The sequence below is a fragment of the Equus asinus genome, chromosome X (genome assembly GCF_041296235.1).
Source record: "Equus asinus isolate D_3611 breed Donkey chromosome X, EquAss-T2T_v2, whole genome shotgun sequence".
Classification (NCBI taxonomy): Eukaryota; Metazoa; Chordata; class Mammalia; order Perissodactyla; family Equidae; genus Equus; species Equus asinus.
Window position 1 is genome coordinate 59,773,982 of NC_091820.1, and position 12,741 is coordinate 59,786,722.

Consider the following 12,741-nt stretch of genomic DNA (forward strand, 5'->3'; position numbering starts at 1 on the left):
AGAAATCAACTGGCCATAAATATAATGGTTTATTTCTGGACTCTCAATTCTATTTCACTGATTTATATTTCTATCCTTATGCCACTATCATACATATCTTGATTACTGTATCTTTGGGGTAAGTTCTGCAGTTGGGAAGTTAGGTCCTCCAACTTCGTTTTTATTGCCTATTTGCCCTGGCTAGAATCTCCAGTACAATAGCAAATAGAAGCAGTAAGAACAAATATTCTTGTCTCATTCCTGATGTTAAGAGGACAGCAATCAGTCTTTCACCATTAAGTGAAAACTCATTAACTGTGAGTTTTCCATAGATGGCCTTTATCAGGTTGAGGGAGTTTCTATGCACACCTAGTTTATTAAGCATTTTTATCGTGAAAGGGTGTTGGATTTTGTCAAATGCTTTTTCTGCATCTACTGAAATGATCATATGGTTTTTGTCCTTTATTCTATTACTATAGTGTATTACATTGATTTTTGGATGTTACATTAATTTTGCATTCCTGGAATAAATCTCACTTGGCTATGTTGTACAGTCCTTCCAAAATGTTGCTGGATTCAGTTTGCTAGTATTTGTTGAGGATTTCTGTATCTATATACATAAGGGATACTGCTCTGTAGTTTTCTTGTGATGTCTATGGTTTGGGTATGAGGATAATACTGGTCTCATAGAATGAGCTGGGATGAATTCCCTCTTCGTTTTGGAAAAGTGTGTGAGGTACTGGTATTAATTCTTCTTTAAATGTCTGAGAATTCAGTAGTGAAGCCATCTAGGCCTGGGCTTTTCTTTGTGGGTAGTTTTTGGATTAGTAATTTAACCTCTTGTTATACATCTAATCAGCTCAGCTATTTCTTCTTAGGTTGGTTTCAGTAGTTTCTATCTTTCTAATAATTTGTCTATTTCATCTAAGTTATCAATTTGTGGCATATGTTGTTCACAGGCTTTTACAAGTCTTTTTTACTTCTGTAAGACTGGTAGTGATATCTTCCCCTTCATTCTTTATTTTACTTTAAGATTTTATTTTTTTCCTTTTTCTCCCCAAAGCCCCCTGGTACATACTTGTATATTCTTCGTTGTGGGTCCTTCTAGTTGTGGCATGTGGGATGCTGCCTCAGCGTGGTTTGATGAGCACTGCCACGTCTGCGCCCAGGATTCGAACCAATGAAACACTGGGCCGCCTGCAGCGGAGCGCACGAACCTAACCACTCGGCCACAGGGCCAGCCCCTCATTCTTTATTTTACTAATTTGAGTCTTCACTATTTTGTTACTGATCAGTCTAGTTAAAAGATGGAACAATTTTGTTGATCTTTCTAAAGAACCAATTTGTGGTTTTGTTAATTTTCTCTATTGTTTTATATTCTCTATCTCACTAATTTATGATCTAATTTATTAGATTCTAATCTATTTCACTAATTTACGCTGTATTTGTTCTTTCCTTCTGCTCACTCTGGGTTCAGTTTGCTCTTCTTTTTCTAGTATCTTAGGGCAAAAGGTTAGGTTATTGATTTGAGATGTTCCTTCTTTTAAAATAAAGGCATTTACAACTATAAACTCCTCTCTAATGACAACTTTAGTTGCATCCCATACGTTTTTGTTGTTTTCACTTTCGTTCATCTCAGTATTTTCTAGTTTCCATTGTGATTTCTTCTTTGACCCATATTTAGGTGTGCTATTTAATTTCCTTCTGAAGTCCTCAAGTTTTCCTCCTCTATTACTGACTCCTAATATCATTTTTATTGTGGTCAGAGAACATTCTTTGTATGATTTCAATCTTTTTAAATTTATTTAAGCTTGTTTTATTGCTTAGCATATAGTCTATCCTGAAGAATGTTCCATGTGCACTGAGCTGAATGTGTATTCTGCTGTTCAAGCCTTCTATTTCCTTGTTGATCTTCTGCCTAGTTGTTCTATCCATTATTGAAAGTGGGGCCTTGAAATCTCTATCATTGTTGAATTGTCTATTTCTCCCTTCAATTCTGTCAGTTTTTGTCTCATCTATTTTGATAGGTTCTTAGGTGCATATGTGCTTAAAATTGTTATAACTTCCTGACAGATTGAATCTTTAGACATCACAAAATGTCCCTTTTGATCTTTAGTAACACTGATTTGTTTTAAAGTTTACTTTGTCTGATATTAGTATAGACACTCCAATTCTTTTACGGTTGGTGCTTGCATGGTATATACATATATTTTTTCCATCCTTTTACTTTCAACCTATTTGTATCTTTGAATAAGAAGTGCTTCTCCTATAGACAGCATATCTGTTGGATCAAGCTGGATCTTGGTCTTTTAATTCAATCTGACAATCTTTACCTTTTGATTTGATTAATTAATTCATATCTAATGTTGTTACTGATATGGCTGAGTATACATCTTCCATTTTATTTTTTTCCATGCCTCATTTCTTCTTTTTCTATTCCTTTTTTTTATTGCCTTCTTTTGTATTAATTGGATATGTTCCAGTGTAACACTTTGATCCATTTAATGTTTTAAGTATATCTTTTAAGAGTTATTTTCTTAGTGGTTGTTCGAGGGCTTAACAATATACATGCTAATTTATCAGAATTTACTTCATATTTACACTGATTAGTTCCAGTGAAATATAAAAACTTTACTCCTAAGAGCTCCTTTCCATCCTGCCTTTTTGTACTATTATTGTTATACATATTACATCTATATGTTACAAACTCAACAATACACAGCCATAATTATTACTTTATATGATCTTATATCTTTTAAAACAGCTGACAGGAGAGCAGGTATATATTCAGAGTTATATTAACCATCTTATATACTGTTTCTGGCTCTCTTTATCTGTTCTTGTGGATTCTAGATAACATCTGGTATCATTTCCTTACTCCAAGATAGCTTTGTTTCCACCCCCAACAAAAGAATAATACACATATTGTTTCATGTGATTGTTTTCTAAGTCAACTTAAGAAAAGTGTTGGGGCCGGCTCCGTGGCCAAGTGGTTAAGTTCCCGCGCTCCGCTGTGGCGGCCCAGGGTTCGGATCCTGGGCGTGGACATGGCACCGCTCATCAGGCCACGTTGAGGCGGCATCCCACATCCCACAACTAGAAGGACCTGCAACTAAGATATACAACTGTGTACAGGGGGGGTTTGGGGAGATAAAGCAGAAAAAAAAAAAAAAGATTGGAAACAGTTGTTAGCCCAGGTGCCAATCCTTAAAAAAAAATAAAAGAAGATTAGCAACAGTCATTAGCCCAGGTGCCAACAAATAAAATAAAAAAAAATTTAAAGGCTGATGCTGAATATTTAAAAAAAAAGAAAAGTGTTTCTTTTAAGAGAAGAAAGAAAGATGTAATTATACTTATACTGTCTTTTATAAATACCTATATGAGTGCCTTTACTGGTGCTCTTTGTCTTTTTTGTGTGGATTTGAATTACTGTCTAGTGTCACTTGCTTTTTACCTAAAGAATTTCCTTTGTATTTCTTGTAATACAGGTCTACTAGCAATAGATTTTCTGTTTATTTGTCTGGTAACATCTTTATTTCACCTTCATTTTTGAATGATAGTTTTGGATATAATATTCTTGCTTGATAGTTTTTTAAATTTCAGCAATTTGAATAACTCATGCTTGTGTCTTCTGGTTTTCACTGGTCCTGAAGAAACTTCACCTGTTAATCATATTGTGGTTTCCTTGTATGTGATGAGTAATTTTCTCTTATGGTTTTCATGACTTCCCCCTTATCTTTAGCTTTGAACATCTGACCATCAAGTGTCTGGGTGTGGATCTCTGTGTTTATCCTAGTTGGTGTTTGTTGAGTTTCTTTGACGTGTAGATTAATTTTTTCATCACATTTAGATGTTTCCATCCATCTCTTTGAATATTTTCTTTCTGCTCCTTTGCTTTACTCTGTACTCCCATTACGCATATGTTGGTATGCTTAACAGTGTCCCACATTTCTCTGAGGTTATTTTTCTTCATTATTTTCTCGCTGTTCTTCAGATTGCTTTGTCTTCAAGTTCGCTGATTCTTTCTTTAGCCAGCTCAAATATATCAGTGAGCTCTTCTAGTGAATTTCTCATTTCAGTTATTGTACTTCTGAACTCCAGAATTTCCATTTGCTTTTTTGTTAATAATTTCTATTTCATCACTGATAAAGTTTTGTCTGCTATACCCACCATTGGGCCCTTTTGAAGACAGTGTTTTTTGCCCTTTTTCCCCCTTGTGTACGGGTGACACTTCCCTGTTTCTTTGCATGCCTTATAATTTTTTGTTATAAACTGGACATTTTATATAGTATAGCAACTCTGGACAATGATCCTCCTCCTCCTCTGGAGGATTGTTATTTGCTTGGTTATTTCCCCTGCTGCATGCAGCCTGATGTTATCTCTGTTAGTCCAGTTACCTAAGGGTTGCACCTGGGTCAGCATAAGGCACTTATTGGTCAGTAGGATTTTTATCCTTCACCATTGGATATGTGAGTGCTTGGAGGCTAATATCACAGTTCAGGGAGTTTACTCTTGACCCATGTTCTACCAAGGACTAGCTTGGATATTCCTTCTCTGTTCTGAGAGGGCACAGCCTTGAACATACACATAGTCTTACAGATTGCAAGGGACGAGTGTGACTTTATTTTTAAGCCCGTGTTCCTAGGAGTCACTTCTGGGTCACAGTAACTTATTGTTCAGTCAGTGTTTGGTCAAGTTCCTTGTACCAGTGAAGCTTTTGCCCTGTTATGGGTCTGCATGTATTAGGAAATGCTTTAAAGTCTGTCCCAATTTCTGTTTTGATTGTCCTGAGTGGGTATAGATCACCACATACACAGAGCCTTTTCAATCCTCAGAGTTGACAGTGCTCCCAGGAGTGCTCTGCTTGTCTCCCTCTTGGCTTTTCCCTATTAAACTTCTGGCTGCTCTGCTGCTTTCCTGCACCAGCTCCTCCTAATTGCTCTCCAACAAGATCCCCAATGTTTTTGACAAATGCCCTTAGGGATGGAGTTCTCCATGCTCTGTTTCAAATGAAGTCAGCTCCCTTATGCAAAGCTTTGTCCTCATCATATGCCCTCTTCTTTGGAAAGAACCTCTGTATCACTGAACTGGAGCTGGGGGCAAGGGGCCCAGAGTGAAACCGCCACTCTATGAGGGGGCACTGGAGCATGGTGGCAGTCCCCGGTATTGTCAATTTTCCTCCATTTGAGTAAAACTTCCAACCTTTGAGTAAGCTGGGGTGGAAAAAGTCAGGGCCCCAGTATTGTCAGCTTGTACATGGAGCAGTGTTTCTACTCTAAGAGTAGAGGCTGGCTGGTGGAAGGGATCTCCAGTCCTCTTGGCTGTGCCTGCCTGGAATAGTTTCTACAACACAGGGTTGGGGGCATGAGAAATGCAGGCAGTTACCTCTGCCAGGGTGTAACTGTAGCCTCAGGGTGGGAGCAGGTGGAAGGAGGAGCCCTACCTCCCCCAACATCTTCACCATATCTGCCCAGAATAGAACACCAAGGGTAGAGCTTCTATAACACAGACCTGGTGGGGTGGGGGGTATGCAGGTAATTCCTCAAATGCCACAGACTTTTGTGTTCTTACTGAGATTTAATAGTTTTCTTGAATGAATTTTTTCCAATTGCTATACGCCCTTTGGAAAATTTCTAGAGGTTTTAAGTGACTCTTTTTTAGAAAACAATTTTTACCAGTTAAGTTGCTGTTTTGCTGGAGAGAAGGTCTATTGAGCTCCTTACTTCACCATTCTGGAAAGCTTGCCCTTCAATATATTTTTGAACATAACTTCTGAGCAGAAATGTGGTCCAGCAAAAAGAGAAAAGGACTGAGTGTCAGGAGCCAGAGTTTTCCTTAAAACTTGGCCTCTAGCAAGCTCAGTGACTTCTCCTGAAGTTCAATTTCCTCATTTGTAGAATAAGGAAATTGTATGAAAGGACTTCCAAGTTCCTTCCAACTCTAAAATCCTATGATTTTATGAAATAGAAATGGAATAGAAAGTCATCAGTGAAAAACATTCTACTGTAGCTGTGTGAGAATAGGAAATATGGAAACAATCCACTGCCTTTTTTTCATCAAAAATATTCCAACTTGTTCTTAGAGCATGCACTTCATTTCCAACTCTACCTAGCTAATCAAAATGATAGTTTAAAACATGGTCTGCAGTCAAGACTTTTCTACATCTCAAAGCTTTCTCTCCTAATCATTAGAAGTGAGAAACTGGGGGCCACAGAAAGTTGCCTTTCACTGATTGGTCATAAAAAATAAGAGTTTAATGCTAAGTGAAAGCACTACAATTTGCTACTATTTTACCCATATTATGAGCTCTGCAAACAAATACTTTCTCTCTGAGACAATTCCAAGTTTTCACTTCTGCATAAGGCTGTAAGGCCATACTCCCAAATCGTCTATTAATTACTTGTAGTTATTCTGAGTGTGTGAAAGACAAAATATCAGTTCTCCCTATGCACTGCAGAAAACAGTTGCTTCAATTGGGCATCCACTTCTATTCACAAAGACATATTGTTTATTTAGTAATGATTATCTGCACAGATTGCTATAACAATAAAATTGTGGTAAAGGGCCTCCCTTGCTGAGTCATTTTGTCTTAACTAATCAGTTTTAACCAGCTTATTTGACTTCATATTGTCATTTACTATACTGTTTACACTCAGAATCTATATACTCAGAGCAGGTAGAGAAGGGACCTTTCTATAATTTAAGAAAGTTGCCACTGAAAATGTACTTAAATGCTTTCAACTACTAACCCACAACAGAATACCTTATGATAAAGCTACAAGGTAAGAGAATTATGAATATACATTGGCAAAAGTTGCTACTCACTGACACATATAGCAACTAGGAAGGATAGGAAGAAGAAGGCAGTTTGGGCAAAGTGATCCAGAAACAAGGAATCATATGATCTTTAAACATCTTGCCTTTAAAGCAAAACATATTTTTAAACTAGCCATCTTCACAAAATGAGCTTTGTCAACATCAAGGGAAAAGGCAGAATATTTACCTTAAAGTATATAAAAGGTACAAATACCTGTAGAGGAAAAGGAAATGCATATTTTCAGTTTGTCCAAATGTTAAGGCCTCTTTCTGATTCTTACAGTTGACCCTCAGACTTGAGCTGTTCAAAAATTTCCAAATGAGCCCATCTGCTCATCAAGATATTTCTATGTTAAAGACCTTCAGGAAGGCATCTGGTCCAGTTTTTATGATCTCAAATTATCTTGGTTTCAATTTAATTTTTGTAAACTGGGATTCCCTTAGGAAGAAAGTAAAATTTTCAACCTTTAAAATAAAAGGATATCATCTTCCTCCATTTTCAGAACCCATATTTCAAAACTATAGCTTATTCATCCTATTAAAAAATTATGTTGCAACAGCGATTTAGAAATTTATATACTTGATTATCCTTTTGTGTGAGTATCTAATATTGTAATGTAAAATTAGTACATCATAATAAATACCCTTTCTCTTGGCATTTCCTCTGAGTGAATCATGCTAGGAAGCTTTTCTTTCATGGTAATTTGTCCATTATTTCACAGTATAGAAGCACCTTAATATGATGGAGTTAAGAGAAAAATATTTAAGACTAAGTTATGGCCCCTATAATAACTGTGTTTTTTAGGTAACTTAAGTTTTTATTAGCTCAAAATACTGGTTAATGACTACAATGACCCAATGGCCTACAGACCACCACCAATCAGATGAAAAGAAAATAGTTTCAACTCTTTTAGTGGGGAAATCATCCCACCCTAAAAACATTATTAACCTTCTTTGACTAAATGTTTCCCATATCACAGAATCACTTTGAATACTGCTATTCACAATCAAAATGAGTATTACTAGTGGTTACTTCAATCTTACTTGATTATGCAACTAAATGAAATCTTTTCCATTAGCATCATTGGGAATGTACAGAAAGAATTCAGAAGCAAATTTCTATCTAGACCAACCACATTTCTAGATGCAGCTGATTTATTCAAAGTGCTTTTTTCCCTCAGAGGAGCAATAATGTCTACGGCTTCACAGTAAGAAATGTCCCCCCCCCAAAAAAACATTTTGCAGTTGATTATGCATCTTAGGGTTAACTCCAACTTCAAAAGCAAGATCCTGCATCACTTACTCTGGTGTCAAAGACTGTGAAATACTGGCTTCAAGCTATTTATCAAATTGGCTTTAAATAACAAAACTGGACACCCGAGTTAGGTAAGTTTAGATATCCACCTATCAATGACAACAATACAAAACAGAAAAAAACATTAGTCTCACCCATACCAAATTATCTTTTAAAACACATTAAAACCATAAACCAATAAATACTTTAAAACCTTTTCTGAGAAATAAAACCTCATTATATACAGTTATGTGGTCATTCATGAGACACACAAGTTTCTCAAACTGAATGATTACTACCAAACAAATTAAAGCAAATTCAAATTGGAAAAGAGAGGAGCATTCTAAGTGAACACACACCAACATTTTATTAATTATTTCTACCTGGTAAAACTTGATTATTTTGTTTGGGCTCTTCCTTATTATGTTAGGCTTAAAGGAACTCATTAAATCACTGGAAGAAAGAAGAGAACTTGTAATAAAGTAATTCTGAAGTGTCAACACAGATTAGAGTCCTAATCATCTAAAGAGTATATATATGTAATCCTCTACTATTTACCTAAAGGTCACTAATAATTTTTAAGTGGATGTTGCCTTACACACATGTGTGAGCATGTGCATGAACACATCCCATTTAGTTGTTTCTTTGTATAACTTCAGATAGCAAAAGCAGTGCATTTAAGATGGAAATAGAAAAGCCAATTAACTTCCTAAGCTTTTTAGATCACTCCCAGTACGGCAACTCTCAAATTATATCAGGGCTTCTAAGTCTTTAAAGAGAAATATATAAATTTTGGTCCAAAACAAAAGCAATACGTCATTTTGGTGGAAAGGTAAAATTCCCACCACTAAATAATAGTTATAATGCTGGTTAATGATGAAGAAAATTCTACATACCAACATGAGAGTTAAGGTTTTTCCTCCAAAGGGGATACGGTGGCAACTTTAAAAAATGTAAGCTTATGTATCTATCATTGAAGTATTTCAGTGGGGGGTGGGAGAGAAACAATGAACGCATACTGTCCTCTTTTCTTTTTTTTTTTAAATTTCAAGAAACAGATACTTTCCATTAAATCATCAGCATAAAGGAAGTTTTAAAAACTACAAAAATTTGGAAACCAATCTGATTCATTTGGTTATGGATATCAAATGGCTGAGACTTCAAAAATGGAAATGGGGTAAAGTCAAAATAGTAACCAAAATTATGCTTTGAGTACAACTAAGGAAGTAACAAGAAAATAATCTGGGGATAAATATAGATACCACATTAGAGAGATTATGAAAGATGTAAAACTCAAACCCCCTTTCAAATAAATCTTATCTAAAAGAAGGATTGTAGAAAATGGGAATGTATGATTTTCTTTTAATAAAACAATTCTGCTTCAGTGCAAATGGATAGTCAAAAAAAAAAAAAAGAAAGGAAAAAAATGTCTTATGTGACTTAGCAGGAACAGTTTCCACAGCCTTTCACACTGTTGACAATTTCTTCTTGTAGTTTCTTCCTTTCCTCCTCTTTGGACACATTTTCTTTCCTTGCATCCCACTTGGGATTATCATGGTTCTGTACACGGTTGCTCTGCGTATGCCACATTTCAGAATAGATACTGCCAGTGTTAGCAAGCAAAGCATGGTGGGTACCGCGTTCAGCTATCTTACCCTAAAAAGCGAAAACAAGAGAAACATAGAATAAGATCAGACAACTAGCATAATAATGGAAAATACATAATACTTTCTAACGAAGGATTTTGAAGGATTTGGACTCATTAAAATACCTCTCCTAATTCCTCATCCACAGTATAAGTGGGAAGAATTGAGGCAAGAATGTTTTCTTCACTGTAGAGCTATCAGCCCAGTGAACAAACAAAACGCTATGAAATTCCATATACCATAAACCATTTCACATAAAAGAAATAAAATTTTTATGTTTTATTTTTCATTTTGAGGGACAGAAAAGGAAGGTGAGAATTTTTTAAAGGTAATATTTTCTGTAACCAGTAAATATTTAAGTCAAAAACTGTTATTTATACAAAGATTTAAATGATTTAAAAATAATATCTTGAAATCCTTATGTATACTTTGAAATAAAAAAGATTTCTCCATGAAAAGTTTACTTCTTGCAGTAACTATTTTGTTAAGAATGGCTATTAAACTTGACATTGCATAGATTTGGTATAGATTCCAAACTCTCATCCACAATTAATTTGTCTCTTGACAGCTACTGCTAAACATGCTGGGAGCCAAAAGGAATTTTGTCACTTTTACTGGTACTCCTGGTGATAGAATCTTTACAGATATACTCTTAAGCAAAACAACTGAAATTTGTCTGTGCCCACTTCTGAGTGGTTAATTGAAGGCTCTTCCTTGATTGCTGGCTGGATAGTCTAAGAAACCACTATTTTGCTCAGCTATTTGAATTCCTCTGGATCTTGAAGAATGTAGCCCTCAATCTTGGTATGTATAGAGCACGTCATAGGCACCAAAGCCCCCATGGATTATATATTTTATACTTTTCTATTTACCACTGTCAAAAACAAACAAAATAAAATCCTCAGTGAAAACTTCATCAAAAACTATTAAAAAATTGACATTACTTTTATGGAAACACCAATGAAACCACACATAATTTATCCCTTAATAAAAATGTATAAAGTATATTTTAACTTATTTGTATTAAAGCACAAATATATATAGCTTAAAAAGTCAAGTAATATTACAAAGCTTATAAGAAAAAGAACAGTCTTTTGCCTCCTCCTTCTGCACCCTTGAATATCTCCTTACTCTCCCCAAATTTGTAGCTGCTACTTCTGGTGTTTACATACACACACACACACACACACACAGACATATACACGTGTGTATATACATGAGATTCAGCACTCTTACACTATCCCACATTCCCACTGTCTCATTCTTCACTCTCCTAATAACATTGGTTATATCACAAATGTTTAGGTTAATATTCAGTGTTTACCTTATTATGACTACGTAAGTATTACCTGTTGAGCCAAGTAGATACTAGGATTTTATAGATATTTTCTCATATAATTTTTTATTCTTCCTGGACTTAGTAACTGCCTTATTTTTTCATGTGCTTAGTTTTCTATGTCACTATTGGTAATCCTCTCTAAACTTCATTCCAGAATTATAAAACCTATCTGAACACTATTTTTCTCCTAATTAAACTACATTAAGTAGTCTCTTAGTTCACTTCCCTTTCCCTCCCAGAGATATTCCTCTCACAGCTTTTAGGTTCTTTTCTTTATCCTCATTTCTGAAATTTTATGATAATATGACTTGGTGTGTTTTTTTCTTTTTCCTTTCCATTCATTGTGGTGGGTACTTGGTAGGCCCTTTCAATCTGGAAACGCAATGATCTGAAGTTCTAGACAATTTTGGGGTATTATTTCTCTGATAATTTTCTCCCCCCTTTTCCTAGTCTCTCTTTCCAGAACTAGTCAGATGTTGAACTTCTTAGACTAATTCTCTCATTTTCTTATCTTTTGTCTACTTTCTCTTTTTGTTCTACTCTTTAGAGATTTCCTTGACTTTATTTCAGCAATGGCGTTTTTCATTTCCATAATCTCTTCTTCTCTGGTTGTTCCTTTATTTATTTACCACTCCCATTTTTAATTTTGAAATCACAAGATTAATAACAATGAACACCATAAATATGCTTCTCCTAGTTCAGCAGCTGTTAATTTTTCCACATTTCCTTTCTCTCACTTGTCTAATTTTTCACTCTTTTTTGCTAAATCACTTGAGAATGAGTTGTGGACATCATTACGTTCTACCCCCAAATATTTCATTAGCATGTATCTCCTAAAAACAAAGACATTCTCCTACATAACTGAAATACAACTTATCATACCCAAGAAATTTATCTTTTAGTCCATATTCATATTTCATAAATTGTCCCAATAGTGTGCTTTATATATATTTTTTCAATCCAGGATCCAATCAGGGTCAACACATTGAACTGATATTTCCTAGTCTGTGTGGGTGTGAGTGACATTGATGTTTCTAAAATGTCCAGGCTTGTTTTTCATAGAATGCCCTTCAAGATGTATTTGTCTAGGGGCTGGCCCCGTGGCTGAGTGGTTAAGTTCGCGCGCTCCGCTGCAGGCGGCCCAGTGTTTCGTTGGTTCGAATCCTGGGCGCGGACATGGCACTGCTCATCAGACCATGCTGAGGCAGCGTCCCACATGCCACAACTAGAAGGACCCACAACAAAGAATATACAACTATGTACTGGGGGGCTTTGGGGAGAAAAAGAGAAAAAATAAAATCTTAAAAAAACAAACAAAAAAAAGATGTATTTGTCTAGTGGTTCCTGATTATTAGATCCAGGTTAAACATTTTTGGTAGGAATACAACATATGTGTTGATGTGTCTTCAGTGCATCACATTAGGAGGTACATGATATCCATTTGCTCCACAATTAATACTAAGTTTGATCACTTGGTTAAGGTAGTGTCTACCAGATTTCTCTATTTTAAAGGTACTTTTTCTCTTTGTAATTAATAAATAATCTATGGGGTTATACTTTCAAACTGTGTGAATAATGTATTCCCCAACAATTTTTTACCATACGGTTTTAGTGACCAATGATGATCCTTACCTGAATCAACTATTAGAATGGTGCTTGTAAAATGT

General features: G+C 35.5%; 1 protein-coding gene across 1 annotated transcript in view; it reads right to left on the minus strand.

Moving 5' to 3' along the window:
* Window positions 1-7,994: 7,994 nt before the first annotated feature.
* ABCB7 (ATP binding cassette subfamily B member 7) overlaps window positions 7,995-12,741 on the minus strand; it is a 114,014-nt gene continuing 109,267 nt past the window's right edge. The window contains exon 16 of the mRNA XM_014827412.3: window positions 7,995-9,745. Coding sequence (XP_014682898.1) covers window positions 9,530-9,745 — 216 coding nt within the window. The 3' untranslated portion in view covers window positions 7,995-9,529. The remainder of the gene's footprint in view (window positions 9,746-12,741) is intronic.